Below are 19,746 nucleotides of genomic sequence, written 5' to 3' on the forward strand. Positions count from 1 at the left end.
CTCTTTTCCAAGGAAAACTCTTTTGGGAAGCTTTTCTCTCTCAAGGACTGTTGTATAAATAAGATTTTAATTCTCAAAACAATCACAGGGATGCTCTCAGAATGTTTTTCCTCTTGTCCCATCAATGGGACCTGTGCCAGGGAATGATTCCTCCCAGGGAATGAGGGATTGATTCCTCCCAGGGAATGATTTCTCCCAGGGAATGATGATTCCTCCCAGGGAATGATTCCTCCCAGGGAATGATGATTCCTCCCAGGGAATGATGATTTCTCCCAGGGAATGATTTCTCCCAGGGAATGATTTCTCCCAGGGAATGATGATTCCTCCCAGGGACACTTCCATCACCTGCTGCCAACACCAGCACTGAACCCCGCTGTGGATGGGATTTTCCAGGCTCTCTTTTCCAAGGAAAACTCTTTTGGGAAGCTTTTCTCTCTCAAGGACTGCTGTGTAAATAAGATTTTAATTCTCAAATTTAATTCTCAAAGCAATCACACAGATGTTCTCTGTTTTTCCTCTTGTCCCATCATTGGGATGAGACAGGTGTTGTTCCTTGTAACACCTCATAAAAATGGCTGAAAACACCAAAATAAACCCATTTTTGCCTCCTGAGACAACAAAACTGTGATTTGAACCCTCCCTTTTTATTTTTATAAATAAAAATTTCGCTGTTTTCCAGGCAGAAAACACCAAAAAAAGCCACACCTGAAGGTGTGGATGGCCACAAAGGCTGGGTGAGTCCCAAACTCCCGTTGGGAAAGGATCCAAATCAGCCAGGTTTTGGGGAATTGGGACACAGGGAAGCAGAGGAATCACATGGAGAAGAGTTTTGGCTGCAGGAACAAAGAGCTCTGAGGTTTCTGGGCTGGGATTTGGGCCTCTGGCTCCCTAACGAGCAGGACACGTTAATTAATTAATGGACATTAATGGACACAGAGCTCCATTCTCCTCCAGAAATTCCTGATGGAATCCATCCAAATTTTCCCTCCATCCAAATTTTCCCTCCATCCAAATTTTCCTTCCTTCCAATTTTTCCTTTTTCCTTCCTTCCAATTTTTCCTTCCATCCAAATTTTCCTTCCATGAGGAAATTTTCTCTCCATCCAAATTTTCCTTCCTTCCAATTTTTCCTTCCTTCCAAACTTTCTCTCCATCCAAACTTTCTCTCCATCCAAATTTTCCCTCCATCCAAACTTTCCCTCCATCCAAATTTTCCCTCCATCCAAATTTTCCCTCCATCCAAATTTTCCCTCCATCCAAATTTTCCTTCCTTCCAAATTTTCCCTCCATCCAAATTTTCCCTCCATCCAAATTCTCCTTCCTTCCAATTTTTCCTTCCATCCAAACTTTCCCTCCATCCAAATTTTCCCTCCAAATTTTCTCTCCATCCAATTTTTCCCTCCATCCAAATTTTCCCTCCATCCAAACTTTCCCTCCATCCAAACTTTCTCTCCATCCAAATTTCCCTTCCATGATGGAATTTTCCCTCTCTCCAATCCAAACCTCTCCCGGTGCCACATCAGCTCTTCTCCTCTCGTTCCCTGGGAGAATTGACCCAAATTAAGGCATTTTAACAACTTTACCAAATTTAACAAATTTTATTTGGAATTGGAGAAGCTCTCGCCGTGCCCAGGTTATTCCCCCACTGCAATAATCTTATTTTTGTCCCTTTATTCCTAAATTTATGGTGAAGTGGAGGAAAATTCCTTCCCTCCAGAGGTGAGAGGTTCAGGGTTAGAAATCTCAGCACTCCTGGATCCCTGGAATTGGATCTTGGTCATTCCAACCCTGGAATTCCAACTTTTCCCCTTTTCCCGGATCAGTCTGGTGCCTTTTTATTCATTTATTGCTTTTTTATTGTCACTTCTCACTGATCCCTTCAGGGCCCCTGGAATGAGGGGGTTTTTTATAGGAAGAATTTTTATATTGAATATAATATTTTTATATTGAATATAATATTTTCATATTGAATATAATATTTTTATATTGAATATAATATTTTTATATTGAATATAATATTTTTATATTGAAGGAGGAGTTGCAGTTGCTCTGAACACAAACATCGTTAAACTTTAAAAATCACAAAAAAAAAAAAAAACCTGGAAGAAATCTCTTCTCATACAATTAAAATAAAAATAAATTAAAAATGTAGGTTTGAATCACCAAGATTGATATTTAGAATCAGAATATCCCAAGCTGGAAGCTTCTCCTTTTGCTTTTTCCTCCAGCTGATGATATTTTACCCAAATGAGGGATAAATTTGCATCTTTTCTATTTATTGTGTTGCCTTAATCTCATATTTTGATTTTTTTTTAGCAAGGATCATGATTTTACACGAGATTATGACTTCAGTGAGGGAGTTAATAATTGGTGATCACCTATAAATATTATTTTATTAAATATTCCAAGCACAGAAAGTGGGATTGAAGGGAAACACCTTCCCCTCCTCCCAAACTTTCTCCTGCATCCCTACAACCCAGAAATCCCAATTTCCAGCTGTGTTGTGAGGGAAAAAAATGAAATAAAATAAAATGAAATGAAATGAAATGAAATAAAATAAAATAAAATGAAATAAAATGAAATGAAATAAAATAAAATAAAATACAAAATAAAATAAAATAAAATAAAATAAAATAAAATAATTGAAATGAAATAAAATTAAATAAAATACAAAATAAAATAAAATAAAATAAAATAAAAAATAAAATAAAATAAAATAAAATAAAATAAAATAAATGAAATAAAATAAAAGATTAAATAAAAGATGAAATGAAATAAAATAAATTTATATAAACATATATAATAAATATAATATTATAGATAATATAATATATTATTATATGTTATGGTATATAACATATATGATATAACATATAATATATAAATAAACATATAAAATCTAGTACATTATATATATTTAATAATACTAAATATATAAAATCTATCATATATTATATATTTAATAATAGATATATAAAATCTATAATATATATTATAGATTTAATAATAGATAAATAAAATCTATAATATATATTATAGATTTAATAATATATATATAAAATCTATAATATATAATACGTTATATTTTCCATATATCTATATAATAATAATATTAATAATAATAAATTAATTACATTAATTAAATTAAATATATAAACCTGAGATTTGTCAGAGTGCTCCAGATAAGTGTGTACCCTAAATGTGTCTCTGCAGCAGCATTTTAGAAGGAAAAATGGAATTATTTATGGAATTATTTATGGAATTAATTATTTATGGAATCATTTATGGAATTGTTTATGGAATTATTTATGGAATTATTTATGGAATTATTTATTGAATTATTTATGGAATTATTTATGGAATTATTATTTATGGAATTATTTATGGAATTATTTATTGAATTATTTATGGAATTGTTTATGGAGTTATTATTTATTGAATTATTTATGGAATTATTTATTGAATTGTTTATGGAGTTATTATTTATTGAATTATTTATGGAATTATTTATTGAATTGTTTATTGAATTATTTATTGAATTATTTATGGAATTATTTATGGAATTATTTATTGAATTATTATTTATGGAATTATTTATGGCATTATTATTTATGGAATTATTTATGGAATTATTATTTATGGAATTATTTATGGAATTATTACTCTTCTGCTGCCTCACTTTCCACCCAGCAATTCCAGAATAATAAAATAATAATAAAATAATAATAAAATAAAAATAAAATAATAATAAAAATAATAATAAAATAATAATAAAATAATAAAAAATAATAAAATAATAAAAATAAAATAATAAAATAATAATAAAATAATAAAAAATATTAAAAAAAATAAAAATAATAACAAAATAATAATAAAATAATAATAAAATAATAATAAAAATAATAAAAAATTAATAAAATATAATAAAATAATAATATAATATTAATAAAATAATAATAAAATAATTAAAAATAATAATAAAATAATAAAATATTAATAAAATAATAATAAAATAATAAAAATGATTAAAATAATAATAAAATAATAAAAAATAATAATAAAATAATAATAAAATAATACAAAATAATAAAAAATAATAAAATAATAATAAAAATAATAATAAAATAATAATAAAATAATAATAAAAAAATAATAATAAAATAAAAATTATTATCCCAGTATAAAACAGCAAAAAAAGCAAAGCAGGAATAGCAGAATTCAAGAAGTGAAATTCACAGAGATCGTTCCTGCCAGCCCCGTGACCAACGGAGGCAGGGACGTCCCTCCAGGGGGGGATGAAAAAATGATTTGTTTTTGATTGGGTCTACGCAGAACATTTGCATCTCGTTACCGTTGATATTTTAGCCTTAAAACTTCTCAGACATTCCTCCAGGGTTTATCTTAAGCACATTTTTATTAAGTTCCCCTCTCTAAATAAAAAATCAAGCCGAGCTCCGGCGAGTTTTGACGCTTTGACAATGATAATCTTTGTCCTTGGCAGCTGCAGCAGATTTGAGATAATTTGAGATAATCTCTTTTCCAAGGGGGGTTTATGAATGCTGCCGGTGAAATCCGTGCTGGGGTGAAACCGTTCTGAGCAGCACAGCTGGAGGGGCAGCAGCGGGAACATCTGGAGGGCTGCGAACATCTGGAGCAGGGAATGGGGGTGGATAAAGCCAGCCCGGGATTGAGGGCACGGCTTGGGGGGTGACAGTGACAGCGCGGCCTGGGATGGACACATGGCACTGGGATTGGCACTGGCACTGCTGGCACTGGCACTGCTGGCACTGCTGGCACTGGCATTGTCAATGTCACTGCTGGCACTGTCACTGTCACTGCTGGCACTGTCACTGCTGTCACTGTCACTGTCACTGGCACTGCTGGCACTGCTGGCACTGGCATTGTCACTGTCACTGCTGGCACTGTCACTGTCACTGCTGGCACTGGCACTGCTGTGCTGGCACTGCTGGCACTGGCACTGCTGGCACTGCTGGCACTGTCACTGTCACTGCTGGCACTGTCAATGCTGGCACTGTCACTGTCACTGTCACTGCTGGCACTGCTGGCACTGGCATTGTCACTGTCACTGCTGGCACTGTCACTGTCACTGCTGGCACTGGCACTGCTGTGCTGGCACTGCTGGCACTGGCACTGCTGGCACTGCTGGCACTGGCACTGTCACTGCTGTCACTGTCAATGCTGTCACTGGTATTGTCACTGTCACTGCTGGCACTGTCACTGCTGGCACTGGTATTGTCACTGTCACTGCTGTGCTGTCACAGCTGTGCTGTCACTGTTACTGTCATTGTCACTGCTGGCACTGTCACTGCTGTGCCGGCACTGCTGGCACTGTCATTGTCACTGCTGTCACTGCTGTGCTGTCACTGGCACTGTCACAGCTGTGCTGGCACTGCTGTGCTGGCACTGTCATTGTCACTACTGTCACTGCTGTGCTGGCACTGGCACTGTCACAGCTGTGCTGGCACTGCTGTGCTGGCACTGTCATTGTCAGTGCTGTCACTGCTGTGCTGGCACTGGCACTGCTGGCACTGTCATTGTCACTGCTGTGCTGTCACTGCTGTGCTGGCACTGCTGTGCTGGCACTGGCACTGTCACTGCTGTCACTGTCACTGCTGTGCTGGCACTGTCATTGTCACTGCTGTCACTGTCACTGCTGTGCCGGCACTGGCACTGCTGGCACTGTCACTGCTGTGCTGGCACTGCTGGCACTGTCACTGCTGTGCTGCCACTGGCACTGCTGTCACTGCTGTCACTGCTGGCACTGGTACAGCTGTGCTGGCACTGCTGTGCCGCCACTGTCACTGTCATTGTCACTGCTATCACTGTCACTGCCACACACCACTGTCACTTCATTGTCACTGCTGTCACTGTCACTGCCACACACCACTGTCACTGTCATTGTCACTGCTGTCACTGTCACACCTGTGCTGCCACAGTCACAGTCACAGCACCACTGCCACCGTCACCATCACCACTGTCACAGCACCACTGTCAGTCACAGCACCACTGTCACCACTACTGCCACCACTGTCACTGTCCCACTGTCACCACTGTCACAGCACCATTGTCACTGTCACCACTGTCCCTGTCCCGCTGTCCCTGTCCCGGTGTCCCCGCTGTCCCAGCGCTCAGGGACGTGCCAGCTCCCGCAGGCTCTCTGGGAAGGTGACACCTCAATCTGGGCTGGGGACACATCCCGGACAACCCCCGGCTCCTGTGACCCCCCTGGCACCGGGGCTGTGACAAACAGGACAGAACCTCACCAGTAAATTATTATTATTATTATTATTATTATTATTATTATTATTATTATTATTATTATTATTATCATTATCATTATCATTATCATTATCATCATTATTATCATTATTATTATCATTATTATTAATATTATCATTATCATTATCATTACTATTACTATTATTACTATTATTATTATTACTATTATTTTTATTATTATCATTATCATTATTATTAATATTATCATTATCATTACTATTACTATTATTACTATTATTATTATTACTATTATTTTTACTATTATTATCATTATCATCATTATCATTATTATTTTACTAGTTATTATTTACTAATTATTTATTAATTATTACTTTATTATTTATAGTAGCATTATTCTGTCTAGGAAAAAAAAATATCCCTTCACCAGAGCGTTTTAATTTTTAAAATGTCACTCTGCTCCATTTTCAATTAACTGTCCCTGAAGGTATTTTGTTTTTTTTATTGAGTTGACTGAAAAAATGCAATTTTGCAGAGAGACTATTTTGGTTTTTCCTGCTAAAAGGGTAGAAATAGGTAAAAATAACAAAATATCTGATAAATAATAAATGATCTGATTTGGAGTCGGATCTTTGGCCAAAAGCTCTGCTAAATTAATTTTCCATAGCTGGAAAAAATTAAAAATTTATTTAACTTTATTTTTCCTCTAAAACTCCTCCAGTTGTTAACTCCCTCATGAAGTCATAAACTCGTGTAAAATCATGATCCTTGCTAAAAAAAAATATATATAAATATGAGATTAAGACAACACAAAAAGTAGAAAAGATGCAAATTTATCCATCATTTGGGTAAAACATCACCTGGAGGAAAAAGCAAAAGCAGTTTTGGACTGAAATATGTGCTGGGCTCCTCATTTTGCTTGAGACACAAACAAAAGGAGGGGTAAAATATGATTTGTGTGCCCTCTCAGAGCTCCAGTTTGTTGTCTGAGGAAAATTATTTTAGGGAATGGAAGAAAGAAATTAAATATATTTCCCCCAAATGAAGCCATTCCTAATCCCAGGAATTGCACAGGCGGAATTCCATTGGAAGGAACATCCTGGATGATCTCCCGCTGTTATTTTACAGCAGCAAGGCAACTTTTCCTCTTAAAGAAAGGAAACAAAAGGAATTATTTCCCCCCCTGCATTTTCCAATTCCCAGGTGGGACACGAGTGAGTTTAACAGCAGCAGAAATATCAGCACTGCCCTGGTGTCCTGTTCATCCACATCCAAACACTCAGAGCACAAACATCTCACAGCCACAACCTCCTTGGCCACCCTGAAAAGGGGGAAAAGCCTCTCCTGGCCCAGGAAATAAATGGAATTATCATTATTTCCTTAAGGATCCTTGGTGGTTCCTGGGTGAGGTTACAAGGCCTGGCTGCTCCACAAAGGCTCTGCTGGCTCTGAGCAATAAAAGATTCTTTTCTTTTTATTTTAGATTTCTTTTCATTTCCTTCTTTATTTTATATTTGTTTTCATTTCCTTCTTTATTTTATATTTGTTTTCATTTCCTTCTTTATTTTAGATTTCTTTTCATTTCCTTTATTTTACATTTCTTTTCATTTCCTTCTTTATTTTAGATTTCTTTTCATTTCCTTCTTTATTTTACATTTCTTTTCATTTCCTTCTTTATTTTAGATTTCTTTTCATTTCCTTCTTTATTTTACATTTCTTTTCATTTCCTCCTTTATTTTATACTTCTTTTCCTTCTTTTCCTGGTGGCTCAGCTGGGTTTGTGCCAGGCACAAGGCTCCTGCTCCACCTGGAGCTGAGCTCCCTAAATAAATCTGGATAAGGGAACCCCAGAGAGGTTCCAGGGAGAACAAACCCCATCCCAAACCCTGCATCCCCCAGAGCTCAGGGCATTAAACCCCAGCAGGAAAATTCAAACAGCAAAATCTCCTCTCTGAGCTCACCCAAAGCAGCTCAAACCCCAAAACGAGTGGGTGCTGTCCATGTGGGACTGAAGGTCACGGAGCTGGGAGCAATTCCAGCTCCAGAGTAAAAATCCCACGCTGAAGGTACAACATCACCAAGCTGGCATGGGTTGATGTTCATTTATTTTATTTATTTTTCCCCCACACAAGGAAAAGCTCTTTCAAGGGCAAGAATAAGATCTGAGGTTCCCCTTTGCTCTGCTGGATTTATCTGGTTTATGCAACCCTTGAGAGGGAGAAAAATAAAAAAAAAATTAAAAAAAAAGCAGATTTTTTTTTTTTAAAGCAGAAAAATCAACTTTGTATCAGCAGAAAGGTTGAACCTGAAGGCCCACAGGTCTCTTCCATCAGAAGAGGGAATAAATCAAGTATCCATGGAAAAGGAGAAACAGCCTCGAGTTTTGTGGTACAAAACAGCCCAGCCAGTGTGGGATCCCCCTTTCTCAAAGCAGCAGCACTTCCTCCGCTCCTCCCTTTCCTCAGCCACACAAACCAAACCCAGCCCGTGCCACCACAGCTCCAGCCTGGAAAACAGAGCCCAACTCCTTCTTTCCAGCATCTCCAGCCACGAGAGCAGCGCAGCGGAGCCCCAGGAGCTGCAGTGGGTGAGGAAAAGGCCACAGCTCCTCTCTGGAACAGCCAAAGCTGCCCAGAAAATGTCTCTGGTTCCAGCGGGGGAGGTTGAGCAGAGCTCACCGCAGTCTGCAAAGCTGGGCTGGAGGGATCCGCGCTCCCCAGAGCCGGGAAATGCGCAAAACCAGCGCGGATTCGGTGCCTTCTGCACGACAAAACCCTGAATTTTAATCATTTTAAAGCTAAACACGCCCAAACTCCGGCCGAGAGAGCCCACGAAGGACAGCAGCTCCTCACACAATGCACGAATCTCCCTGCAGAAGCCAAACTACTTTTTTTTTTCCCCCTTCTGGCCTCCATCTCAGCCAAGCAGCAATCCAAGGGAACGCCATCCATCACCATCCCAAGCCCAGGGCTTGCCACAGGCCAGGGGAGACCTCCAGACCAGCGAGCTTTACAAAAGGCTTTTGTTTTGCCTAATTCCGAGCAACATCTCGGAGCGCAAACGCTGCCCTGCAGTATTTGCAACCCAAATATTGCAGCGCTGAGCTAATTTCGTGGAGCTGGCACGCACACAAACCGACTACTGGAGTAATCAGACCACAAAAAAAAATAAAAAAATATATATATGTGAAAAAAAATGAAGGCGAGCTAAATTTAGGAGCAACTATGCAATACTAATAACGGATTTTTTCCCTTCTAAAAAAAAATATATATATATATGTGTGTGTGTCTATATATATATATGCACACATGTATATATATATATATATACACATATATACATATATATAGATATATATATAGATATATATAGATATATATAGATATATATAGATAAATATAGAGATAGATAGATAGATAGATAGATATAGATAGATTGATAGATAGATAGATATAGATAGATATATACACATATATATAATTTTTTTTATATTTTAAGCTGACACTGGATCCAGGCTCTCCATCCCCTCCCCCAGGGAAGGACCCCACAGTTTCCTGGGTACCAAGACGAGGTCCAACTCCCCTTTAGGCACGAATAAAAACCCCCCAGGACCCCCGGGGAGGGGGAGCGCGGTGCCCGCGTCCTCCGCGCTGTCCCCGAGCGCTCCCGGGGAGGGCTGGCCCCGTTTCCCCGCAGTGCAGCGCGGATCGCCCGCATCCCCCATCACTCACTTCCTCTTGTACTCGTCTCGCTCCCGCTTGACTTTGGCCAGCACGTTGTAGAGGGCGCGGATCTCGGGGGTGATGGTGTCTATCTGCACCCCGACTCCGTCCGGGTGCACCCAGGACACGCCGGGGCCCTGCACGGTCTCCAGGCCGCCGCCTCCGGTGCGCCGCACCTGGGTGTAGCTCCAGATGGTACCGGGCAAGCGGCCGTAGTGCGGCGGCGAGGGCAGAGCCCCGTGCCCGGGGCCCGGAGGAGGAACCAGCGCCGGGGTCCCGCCGTCCGTCTGCACCGCCTGGTCCCGGGAGAAGGTTTTGTAGCGCAGCCGCCGGTCGCGCTCGCTCTGCTGGGCCGCCAGCTGCTTCTCCAGCAGCCGGTTCCGCCGCTCCAGCTCGTGCACCTTGGCCAGGAAGCAGCGGAACCGCACGTTCAGCCCCTTCAGCAGATGGATGTTGGAGCCCAGGTCGTTCCGCAGCGCCGCCGTCACCGGAGGGCCCCCCCCGGGCGCCGCGGGGCCGCCCCCGCCGGGGCCCAGCGGGCAGGAGGAGGCGGCGGCGGCGGCGGCGGCGGCGGGGGAGAAGGCGCGGGCCATCTCCCCGAAGAGCAGCGAGTTCATGGCGGAGGGGGCGGTGGTGGAGGGCCCGGCGGTGGCGGAGGGCCCGGCGGTGATGGAGGAGCTGCCGGTGCCGGTGCCGGTTCCGTCTCTGCGGCCGCCGCCGCGCTCTCCGGACTCCGAGGGCTCTGGGCGGGCGCGCCGAGGCCCACACGGCAAGCCACGCCCCTTATTCCATACGCGTGCGCTCATTTCCATAACCACGCCCCCTCCCCATGCACACGCGTTCATACCATAACCACGCCCCTTGCCCCGAACGGGCGCCTCATTTGCATAACCACGCCCACATTACCTTGTTCGGCATGGGCGACCACGCCCTTCATTTGCATGGCCCCGCCCCTCGGCGCCGCAGCCGCGGCCGCTCCCTCCACGTGTCCCCAGCGCGCGCTCGGTGTTTTGGGGGGATTTTGGGTGATTTTGGGTGATTTTGGGTGATTTTGGAGGACTTTGGAGGATTTCTGGGGAGCCGAGGGGTCCGAAGGCGCTGCAGAGCCCACAGGAATCCCCGCATTAATGAACAAAGGCGCGGTGAAGGAGCTGCGGACAGCACGGAATCACCAAGCCCGCTGTTATAAACACATATTTACATTTAATTTACATTATCGGCTTTTCGCAAATATTAAAATGAATGCTGTGCGTACAATGTTGGAAATCTTTGCTGTATTAAAATGGTTCCTTCTATTTCTGTTATTGATAAAACTTAGAAATAGTGCTATAATATATAGATATATTTATATAGATTTATATGTTAGGTTGTAGCATGGTATTAAAATAGAAATTATTTTTGTTCATATAACCCAGAGAATGAAAAGATAGCCAGAAACCCCCCTAAATTCTTGGATGATTTTATCCAGATGAAGACAGCGGTGACGGGAATTTATCAGAGATAAATTTAAATAAAGAATTTATTTTATATCAGAGAGCGTGAGAATCAACGGGGCCAAGATTGATCTGTTGGGGAGGGGGGAGTCGAAACTAAACAAAAAAACATCTAAAACTTAAGAGGAATGTTTGAATTGTGTATGAGAATTTATGAATATGTGATAAATTTCTATTTTGAAGAACTATTTTTTGTTATTAAGGTGTTCTCTTGGCTGAATGCTGCGGGCCTGTTTGTACATTTTGTTTTATTTCTATCTCCCAATTTTCTATTAAACAGGATAAATTCTAAAGCTTGGGTTTTGCTCTCCCGGAGAAGAGCCCTGCCTAAGTGCTAAAGAACGCTGATTGCAGATTAATTCAGTTATTAAATGAGCGTTTCCCAAGTGCTGCTCCCAGCCCTCGGGGCAATCAAAGGATAATTTTTAATTGAATGATGTGATTGCTCTGCTGGGCACGGAATGATGCAAGGGAAACACGGGGAAATCTCCCAGGATGGTGCAGGAAAAGTGTTTACCCAAATATGAGTTTTGAAATAAAACCATGGGGCTTGCCAGGTTGTGTTTATACTTATATTTATATTTATATTTATATTTATATTTATATTTACATTTATATTTATATTTATATTTATATTTATATTTATATTTATATTTTATAATTTATATTTATATGTTTATTTATATTTATATTTATTATTTATATTTATTGTTTATATTTATATTTATATGTTTATTTATATTTATATAAATATATAAATATTTATGTTTGTGTTTGTGTTTATATATTTATACTCTTATTTGTATTTATAATGCAACATAATATAATGTAAAATAAAATAAAATAAGAATAAGAATAAATAAAATAAAATAAGAAAAAATAAAATAAAATAAGAATAAATAAAATAAAATAAGAATAAATAAAATAAAATAAAATAAAATAAGAAAAAACAAGAAAAAGTAAGAAAAAATAAAATAAGAAAAAATAAGAAAAAATAAAATAAAATAAGAAAAAATAAGAAAAAATAAAATAAAATAAAATAAAATAAAATAAAATAAAATAAAATAATAAAATAAAATAATAAAATAAAATAAAATAAGAAAAAATAAAATAAAATAAAATAATTTATAGAGAATTCATGGATATGTAGCAGGGTTCTGTTTTTAAGGGACAATCCTTTGTTAGTGAGATGAACACAGAGACACCCGGCCGGATCTGTATATTTACTTTTATCTCCTAATTGTCTATTAAACTTTTAAATTCTATATAGAAAATATACCAACCTCTTTTTTCTTTAACAATCCACCCCAAACTCCTGTTTTTTCCCCCTGTGAAGGGCTCGAGCATCACCAGGGCCGCGACCTTTGCCAGCAGCTCCGGGGTTTTTGTTGGGAAGGGGGAACAGGAGCGGTCCCGGTCCCTCCTGGGCTGAGCCAGCCCCAAAGAAACACCCGGAGCATCCCAAGGTCCCGGGAAAGGCCCGGGAGGGTCCCGGGGGAGCCCGGGGATGGTGCCGGGAGCAGAAAGCGGCGATGCTGGGCAGGGATGAGCTCCAGGGAGCGGCGGCTTCTCCTCCCGGCAGGTTTTGTTCTGTATCCCCAAAAGGATTTTTGTGTCTCCTGCCTGTCCCGCCCGCTCAGGGCAGAGAGGAGCTGCTCCCGAAACCCTGCGGAGTTTATTCCTGCGCTCACAAAATCCTCATTTCCCCTCATCTGGGGCTTTCCGGGTGTCACAGCACCAAACACACCCGGGGAGAGGACAGAGGATGCTCCGCACGGGCAGCGGGGGCTGCACGAGCCCAGCAGCCGAAAATTTGGGATTCATTCAAAATTTGGGGTGGGGATTGAGCTCAGCACAGCCCGGCCGGGGCTCTCCTCCTCCCTGGGGAGCTGGAAATATTTCCCAAACAAAGCCGGGAGCCGCCCCGAGAGGCCCAGGAGGAGATCAAAGATGCTGAGCGGAGCATCCGCGGTCGGGACACGCCGCAATTTCCGTGGAGACGCTCTCTGCTTCCTTAGCAACAAAACATTTGCATCTGAGCTGAGTCGAGAGGTGAAATATTCAGCGATGGGCCCGGACAGGCTGGCCAGGTGTGCCCAGGGGAGGGGATTGCTCCGGATAATCGCGGGGTGCAGCGATCCCAAAATGCTCAAACTCTTCACGCTGCTCTGATTCATTGAAGAGCGGGATGATTTTTAAATTAATATAATAAATGATTTCTTTGTCGTTGTTGCCCCCGACTTTTCTGGGTGGGGCGGCACCCAAAGCTCCGAGCACTGAACTGGGATTGATTTTTAGGTCCCTTTCTAAACCTCTCCTCCAGAAGCCATCGTGGTTATTTTCCTTGCTTCGCTGTGCGTTTTTAGCCTGACAGGTTTTGAGGAACACCTGGAGGAGCAGTGAAGGAACACCTGGAGGAGCAGTGAAGGAAAATCTTCCTGGTGGGAGCTGCGATGGAAGCTGGACCGGGAATGTGGGGCCGGGATTGCCCCGAGCATCCCCCGACCCCTCCCTCCTGTGTCACCCCCGAGAGGGGACAGCAGGGACTGATCTGAGGAGGGGACATCGCACCTGGGGACTCACAGGGACGTCACCTTCACACCTGGGGACTCACAGGGACACCGGGACCTGTCCCGGGGAGGGGACACCACACCTGGAGCATCCACAGGGACACCCGGGGCTGTTCTGAGGGGGGACATCACACCTGGGGAAGCACAGGGACACAGGGACATCACACCTGGAGACCCACGGGGACACTGGGACCCGTCCCGGGGGCGGGGACACCACACCCGGGACTCTCAGGGACACCTGGGACTCTCAGGACACCGGGATATCACACCTGGGACTCTCAGGACACCGGGATATCACACCTGGGACTCTCAGGACACCGGGATATCACACCTGGGACCCTCAGGGACACCTGGGACTCTTAGGGACACCAGGATATCACACCTGGGATTCTCAGGGACACCTGGGACTCTCAGGACACCGGGACACCACACCTGGGACTCTCAGGACACCGGGACACCACACCTGGGACTCTCAGGGACACTGGGATTTCACACCTGGGACTCTCAGGGACACCTGGGACTCTCAGGGACACCGGGATATCACACCTGGGACTCTCAGGGACACCCGGGACTCTCAGGGACACTGGGATATCACACCTGGGACTCTCAGGGACACCTGGAGACTCTCAGGACACCAGGATATCACACCTGGGACTCTCAGGGACACGTGGGACTCTCAGGACACCGGGATATCACACCCGGGACTCCCAGGGACACCTGGAGACTCTCAGGGACACTGGGATATCACACCCGGGACTCTCAGGACACCGGGATATCACACCTGGGACTCTCAGGGACACCTGGGACTCTCAGGGACACTGGGATATCACACCTGGGACTCTCAGGGACACCCGGGACTCTCAGGGACACTGGGATATCACACCCGGGACTCTCAGGGACACTGGGATATCACACCTGGGACTCTCAGGGACACCGGGATATCACACCTGGGACTCTCAGGGACACCTGGGACTCTCAGGACACCGGGATATCACACCTGGGACTCTCAGGGACACCTGGGACTCTCAGGACACCGGGATATCACACCCGGGACTCTCAGGGACATCACACCTCCACACCGGAGCACTGATGTTCCCCCCGGCCCCGGGGATGCTCCGCACCCACCCGCGCTGTCCCCGCCCCGGTCACGGAGCCGCAGCTTTGGATCCTTTCCCCCGCGGCTTTCCCGGTTTCCTGCGGGAGAGGAGCTCGGGGGGAGCAAAGAGCGGAGAGCAGCAGCAGGAAAAGGGGAATGAGCCCTCGGTGCCACCAAACCTCGGCACCAACTCGAGGATGCCGCTGGCTTTGTGTGGGGTTAAAAACAGCGGCCTGGGAGAAACTCCTCCCCAGATGTCCATGAGAAGGTTTGGGGTCAATCCTGCAAAAAAAAAAAATCTGCAAATTGGGGTTTAATCATGATTTTCTTTTCCCCTCCTGGAAAGAAGGCAGTAACTATTCCTGCAGGTTCAGGTGGTTGCTCCCAGCTTTTCCCATAAATTTGCTGTTCCAGGGGGGTCATCCCTGATTTTGTCCTTAATCCACCCAAAAGCCTTTTCCTCATCGCCCTCCTGGTGAGCTCAGGGTTTGTTTTTCCCAATCCTGGATCCCCACACGTGAGCTGTGAATCATCCCCACCTGCAGAAAACGAGTCCAGCCCAACCCTGATTTTATCAGGGAGCACAAACCAAGGGGGGCTCCTTCAAAAGGAGCTCGGGGAGGTTTTGGGAGTTCATTTGGGAGCCTGGACTGCCAAGTTTGACCCCCAAGTTTGATCCCTGGGGTAGGAACTGGTCAGGATTAAGTCCCAAAGTGAGGATTCCCAATCCTGCAGGATTTAATTTGCACCCTGGAGCGGCCAGATCGTCATTCCTGGAGGAAAATGTGGGATTCCAGCCAGGTCTGGGGCGCTGAAACCCCAAGACGTCCCTCGAGGTTCCACCAAGGCACCACAGACGTCCAGGGAGAAGAAAAAAAATCGCATTTTCCATGTGGGAAAAATCCAGGGAATGTTTTGTGTCCACAGCTCCAGCCCCGCTGCTCGTGTGGAAACACTTGTGGGAAACTGCAGGGACCCAAAGGATTGGGAAAGGTGGGGAAGTTCGGCTGGGAGCTGCTGGAATTTGGGAAGGGAGGAGAGGGAAGGCTCCAGAAAACCTGGAAAAGGGATTTTTTTCCAGAAAACCTGGAAAAGGGAATTTTTTCCAGAAAACCTGGAGAAGGGAATTGCAGAGGGAGGAGGCAGCAGGACAAGGAATCCACCAGGGAATTCCCGGGAAAGGTCAGGTTTCCCTGTCCCTGCTCTCCCCGGGTTTAATTAATCCCCATGTTAATTAAATCCTGCAGCCCAACCCTGGGATGGCAGGAACTCGGGGAGCTGCTGCCCACAGTCAGCTTCAAAGCAATCCCACAGCTCACCCAGGCTCTCCTGCACCACAAACAACTCCTTCATTCCTCCAAATCATGTCTTTGGCAAATAAACTGATTTATTTTTTGGAGAAGGGGTCGACTCTGCAGTTCAGGTCATCACTTTGAATCATTTCATCCATTTCGATGATTTTCCCCTCATTCTTCTCGTTCCTAATTTAAATAACAAACTCCCCAAAGCCTTTCTGACCTCCCAGCCCCACTGCAGGGGATTTGGGAGCTGCAGCTCTTTGCTTTTGAGGATTTTGGAGCCTCCCTGCGTGGCCTGGACCAGCTGAACCTTTCCAGAAGGGTTTTTGTTCCCTGTCTGCATCTCCTGGGGTTGTTGTTGCTGTTCCTCCCGGGCCAGGCTGCTCCAGGGAGCTCCATCAGGATGATCCCAGCTCCTCCTCAGCCCCACTTTGTCCCTAAACCCCCCCCTGCCCTGGGCAGGCACCTTTATCCTCCAAATTCCTGCATTTTCTACCTGCAGAGCCCCCCAGGGCAGCTCTGGGGGCTCCAAACCTTCCCCTCCCGTCACCACGAGGCTCCTGCAGGGAGCAGATCCCGGGATTCTCCTTGCTGGGAGCTCCTGGATCTGTTTTTACAGCAGCTCTGGGCCAGCACCGGAGGAGCAGAGCAGAATTTCCACCCTGAGCTGGAGCTGAGGCTTCTCCCATTGGGAAATCCTTCCTTGGGGAGAGGCAGGAGCAGCTGGGGCACCCCGAGGCTGCTCTGCTCGGGCTCTGAGGGGAAGGAAGGCTGTGGATGGGATTTTCCAGCCTCTCAGTGCTTGTTTCCCAAGGAAAACTCTTTTGGGAAGCTTTTCTCTCCCAAGGACTGCTGTGTAAATAAGATTTTAATTCTCAAAGCACTCACAGGGATGTTCTCAGAGTGTTTTTATCTTGTCCCATCACTGGGATGGGAGAGGTGTTGTTCCTTGTACCAGTCAGGTTAACCTGTATGGGAACACCTCATAAAAAGGGTTGAAAAAACCAAAATAAAGGTTTTTTTCAGCAGCTGCTTTTGGCTCTCCCAGAGCTGTCTGCTCTCTGATGTGGCTCCCAAAGATCCAAACCCTGGGGGTCCAGGGGGTCCCAAGCCAAAGCTCCCGGGACATTTCCTGCCCTGTTCCCTCCCCAGCAGCAGCAGCAGGCACCACAGGGGCTGGAGAGATACCCAGCCTCTCAAATTATTTATTATTATTATTTATTAATTATTATTATTTATTTCTGGGATGGGACCCTGCTAGGAAATTGGAGTTCAAACAGAGCTGAGGAAGCTCCAAATGCCATTTCCTGGGTTCCAGCCTCAGCAGAAGCGTGCCAGGATCAGGGCAGGGCTGCAGGGGGGCTCAAAGCTCCCAGAGAGGGGACAGGGATGGGGACAGACCCCAAAGGGGGGACAGGGATGGGGACAGACCCCAAAGGGGGGATAGAGATGAGAGCAGACCCCAGAGAGGGGAAGGGGATGGGGACAGACCCCAGAGAAGGGACAGGGATAAGGACAGACCCCAGGGATGGGACAGGGATGGGAGCAGACCCCAAAGGGGGGTCAGGGATGGGGACAGACCCCAGAGAGGAACCATCCATCACAGGCACAGCGAGCTTTGGAGCCTGGGACAGAGCCAGGCCAGGTCCTGGACGCTCCACGGAGCTGCTGCAGGCACCCAGCCAGGGACAGGGAGGGGAGAGGGGGAAATGTCCTTGGAGAACCCCCCAGGAAGGAAGGAGAGGGGGAAATGTCCTTGGAGAACCCCTGAGGAGGGAAGGAAAGGGGGAAATATCCCTGCAGAGCCCCCCAGGGAGGAAGAAAAGGGGAAATGTCCCTGCAGAGCCCCCCAGGGAAGGAAGGAGAGGAGGAAATGTCCTTGCAGAGCCCCAGGACAGAGCAGCAGCTCTGAGGAGGAGCAGGAACACCTCAGCACCGAGGCTCCTGCCTCCTCCAAGCACCAGTCCAGCCCAGCTTCCCCATTTGTTCGGTTTATTTAACTTCAAAGAGCTGCACACTAAAGCATTAAGATTTACTGGTTTGGATTCCTCTCTGTACAAGTTCTTTCAAACAGCTTGAATGCACAAGGCTTTACAGATAGAAGCGCTGAAAACACGAGATAAAACAAATCTAAATTTCCAAATCACTCCGTGGAGGAGAAGAAAAAAAAAAAAAATAAAAATTGTAGAAAATAAAAATTAAAAAAAAAAAAAGGGAAACAAACCAAAAATTCCAACAAAAAAAAAAAAACCCAAAAACCCAAAACCTGCAGCACTCCTCAGGGAAGGGCCAGACTGCACGAGGAGGGACACAGAGGGGTGGAAGGCAAGCGATGGAGGCTCTGCCCAAAGGCTCTCCGTGCTGGCAGCTCAGGGGATGGAGTTGAGGAGATCCTTGAGGAAGCTGTCGGGATCATTGATTTCTGACAAGAGTCCTTGGAACAGAAGGAGACAGACAAGAGTCAGCCCCAGCAGGCTGTCCTGCCCCCAGCAGGGATTTGTGCTGGGCCACTGACGGCTGCAGGGGTGTTTTAGGGCATGAGGAGAGGCTGAAATGTGAATTTAGTGGAACATTAAATGAAATGGAGCAGCTCTTGGGCAGCTCCAGGCTCCCAGCTCTGCTCCCTGTGCTGGGCAGCGAGAGCCTGGCCTGGGGCACACATTTTGGGAGAAGAAAGAGCAGCTGCAGGTTTTTAACATCTCTGGATTCCTGGAGGCACCAAAATCATTGGGGAACAACTCTGGGTGCACCCAACTGCTGCCTCTGCTCACATCTGTCCAGCAGCCTCCAACCAAAAACCCTCAAACACCTTTTTGGGGGAGTTTTTCCTACCAGGTGAGTGTCCCAGCACTTTTGGGACAGCTCAGGCCGTGCTGAGCCCTCCCCAGCAGCTGCAGCAGCGACACACGGCTGCTGCCAGCCTATAAAAGGACAAGCAAACACTCACCAGCCACATCCAGAAACTCAGAGAACGTTTCCACTGGCATGAATTCCTCCTGGAAGGTTTTCAGGGCCTTGTCTGCAGCCTCGTGGATTGGCATGTCGTTGTGTCGGATGAACTCGGCCAGAGAGAAGGACCAGCCTCCCTCTGTGTTACTGGTAGGCACCTTCTGGCAGGGGACAGACACCAAATCAGCCCCAAAATAATTGTTTTATTAAGAAATTAATGAAGTTACTGCAAAATCTGGTGCCTCTTCCCACTGCTGGATTCCCACCTCCTGCAAACAACCAGCAGAGGAAACAATTCCCCAAGTGCAACCTTGTGATTATTTCATTTTTTAACAGAATTAAACAAGCTCCCAGGTATTTT

General features: G+C 44.9%; 2 protein-coding genes across 7 annotated transcripts in view; both read right to left on the reverse strand.

Annotated features, from left to right (window-relative positions):
- Window positions 1-10,611, reverse strand: part of IFFO2 (intermediate filament family orphan 2) — a 42,107-nt gene extending 31,496 nt beyond the window's left edge. Inside the window, exon 1 of the mRNA XM_088066668.1 lies at window positions 9,989-10,611. Coding sequence (XP_087922794.1) covers window positions 9,989-10,596 — 608 coding nt within the window. The 5' untranslated portion in view covers window positions 10,597-10,611. The remainder of the gene's footprint in view (window positions 1-9,988) is intronic.
- A 7,800-nt stretch (window positions 10,612-18,411) lies between these two features.
- UBR4 (ubiquitin protein ligase E3 component n-recognin 4) overlaps window positions 18,412-19,746 on the reverse strand; it is an 88,706-nt gene continuing 87,371 nt past the window's right edge. For all 6 annotated transcript variants that reach the window (XM_088066480.1, XM_088066479.1, XM_088066478.1 and 3 more), the window contains 2 exons: window positions 19,384-19,546; window positions 18,412-18,870 (listed from right to left, as the gene is read on the reverse strand). In XM_088066480.1, the coding sequence (XP_087922606.1) occupies window positions 18,806-18,870; window positions 19,384-19,546 (228 nt within the window). In that variant the 3' untranslated portion in view covers window positions 18,412-18,805. The remainder of the gene's footprint in view (window positions 18,871-19,383; window positions 19,547-19,746) is intronic.

Source organism: Pseudopodoces humilis, chromosome 24 (assembly GCF_049639895.1).
Source record: "Pseudopodoces humilis isolate 2021_Gansu_Grassland_sample_001 chromosome 24, ASM4963989v1, whole genome shotgun sequence".
NCBI classification, from domain to species: domain Eukaryota; kingdom Metazoa; phylum Chordata; class Aves; order Passeriformes; family Paridae; genus Pseudopodoces; species Pseudopodoces humilis.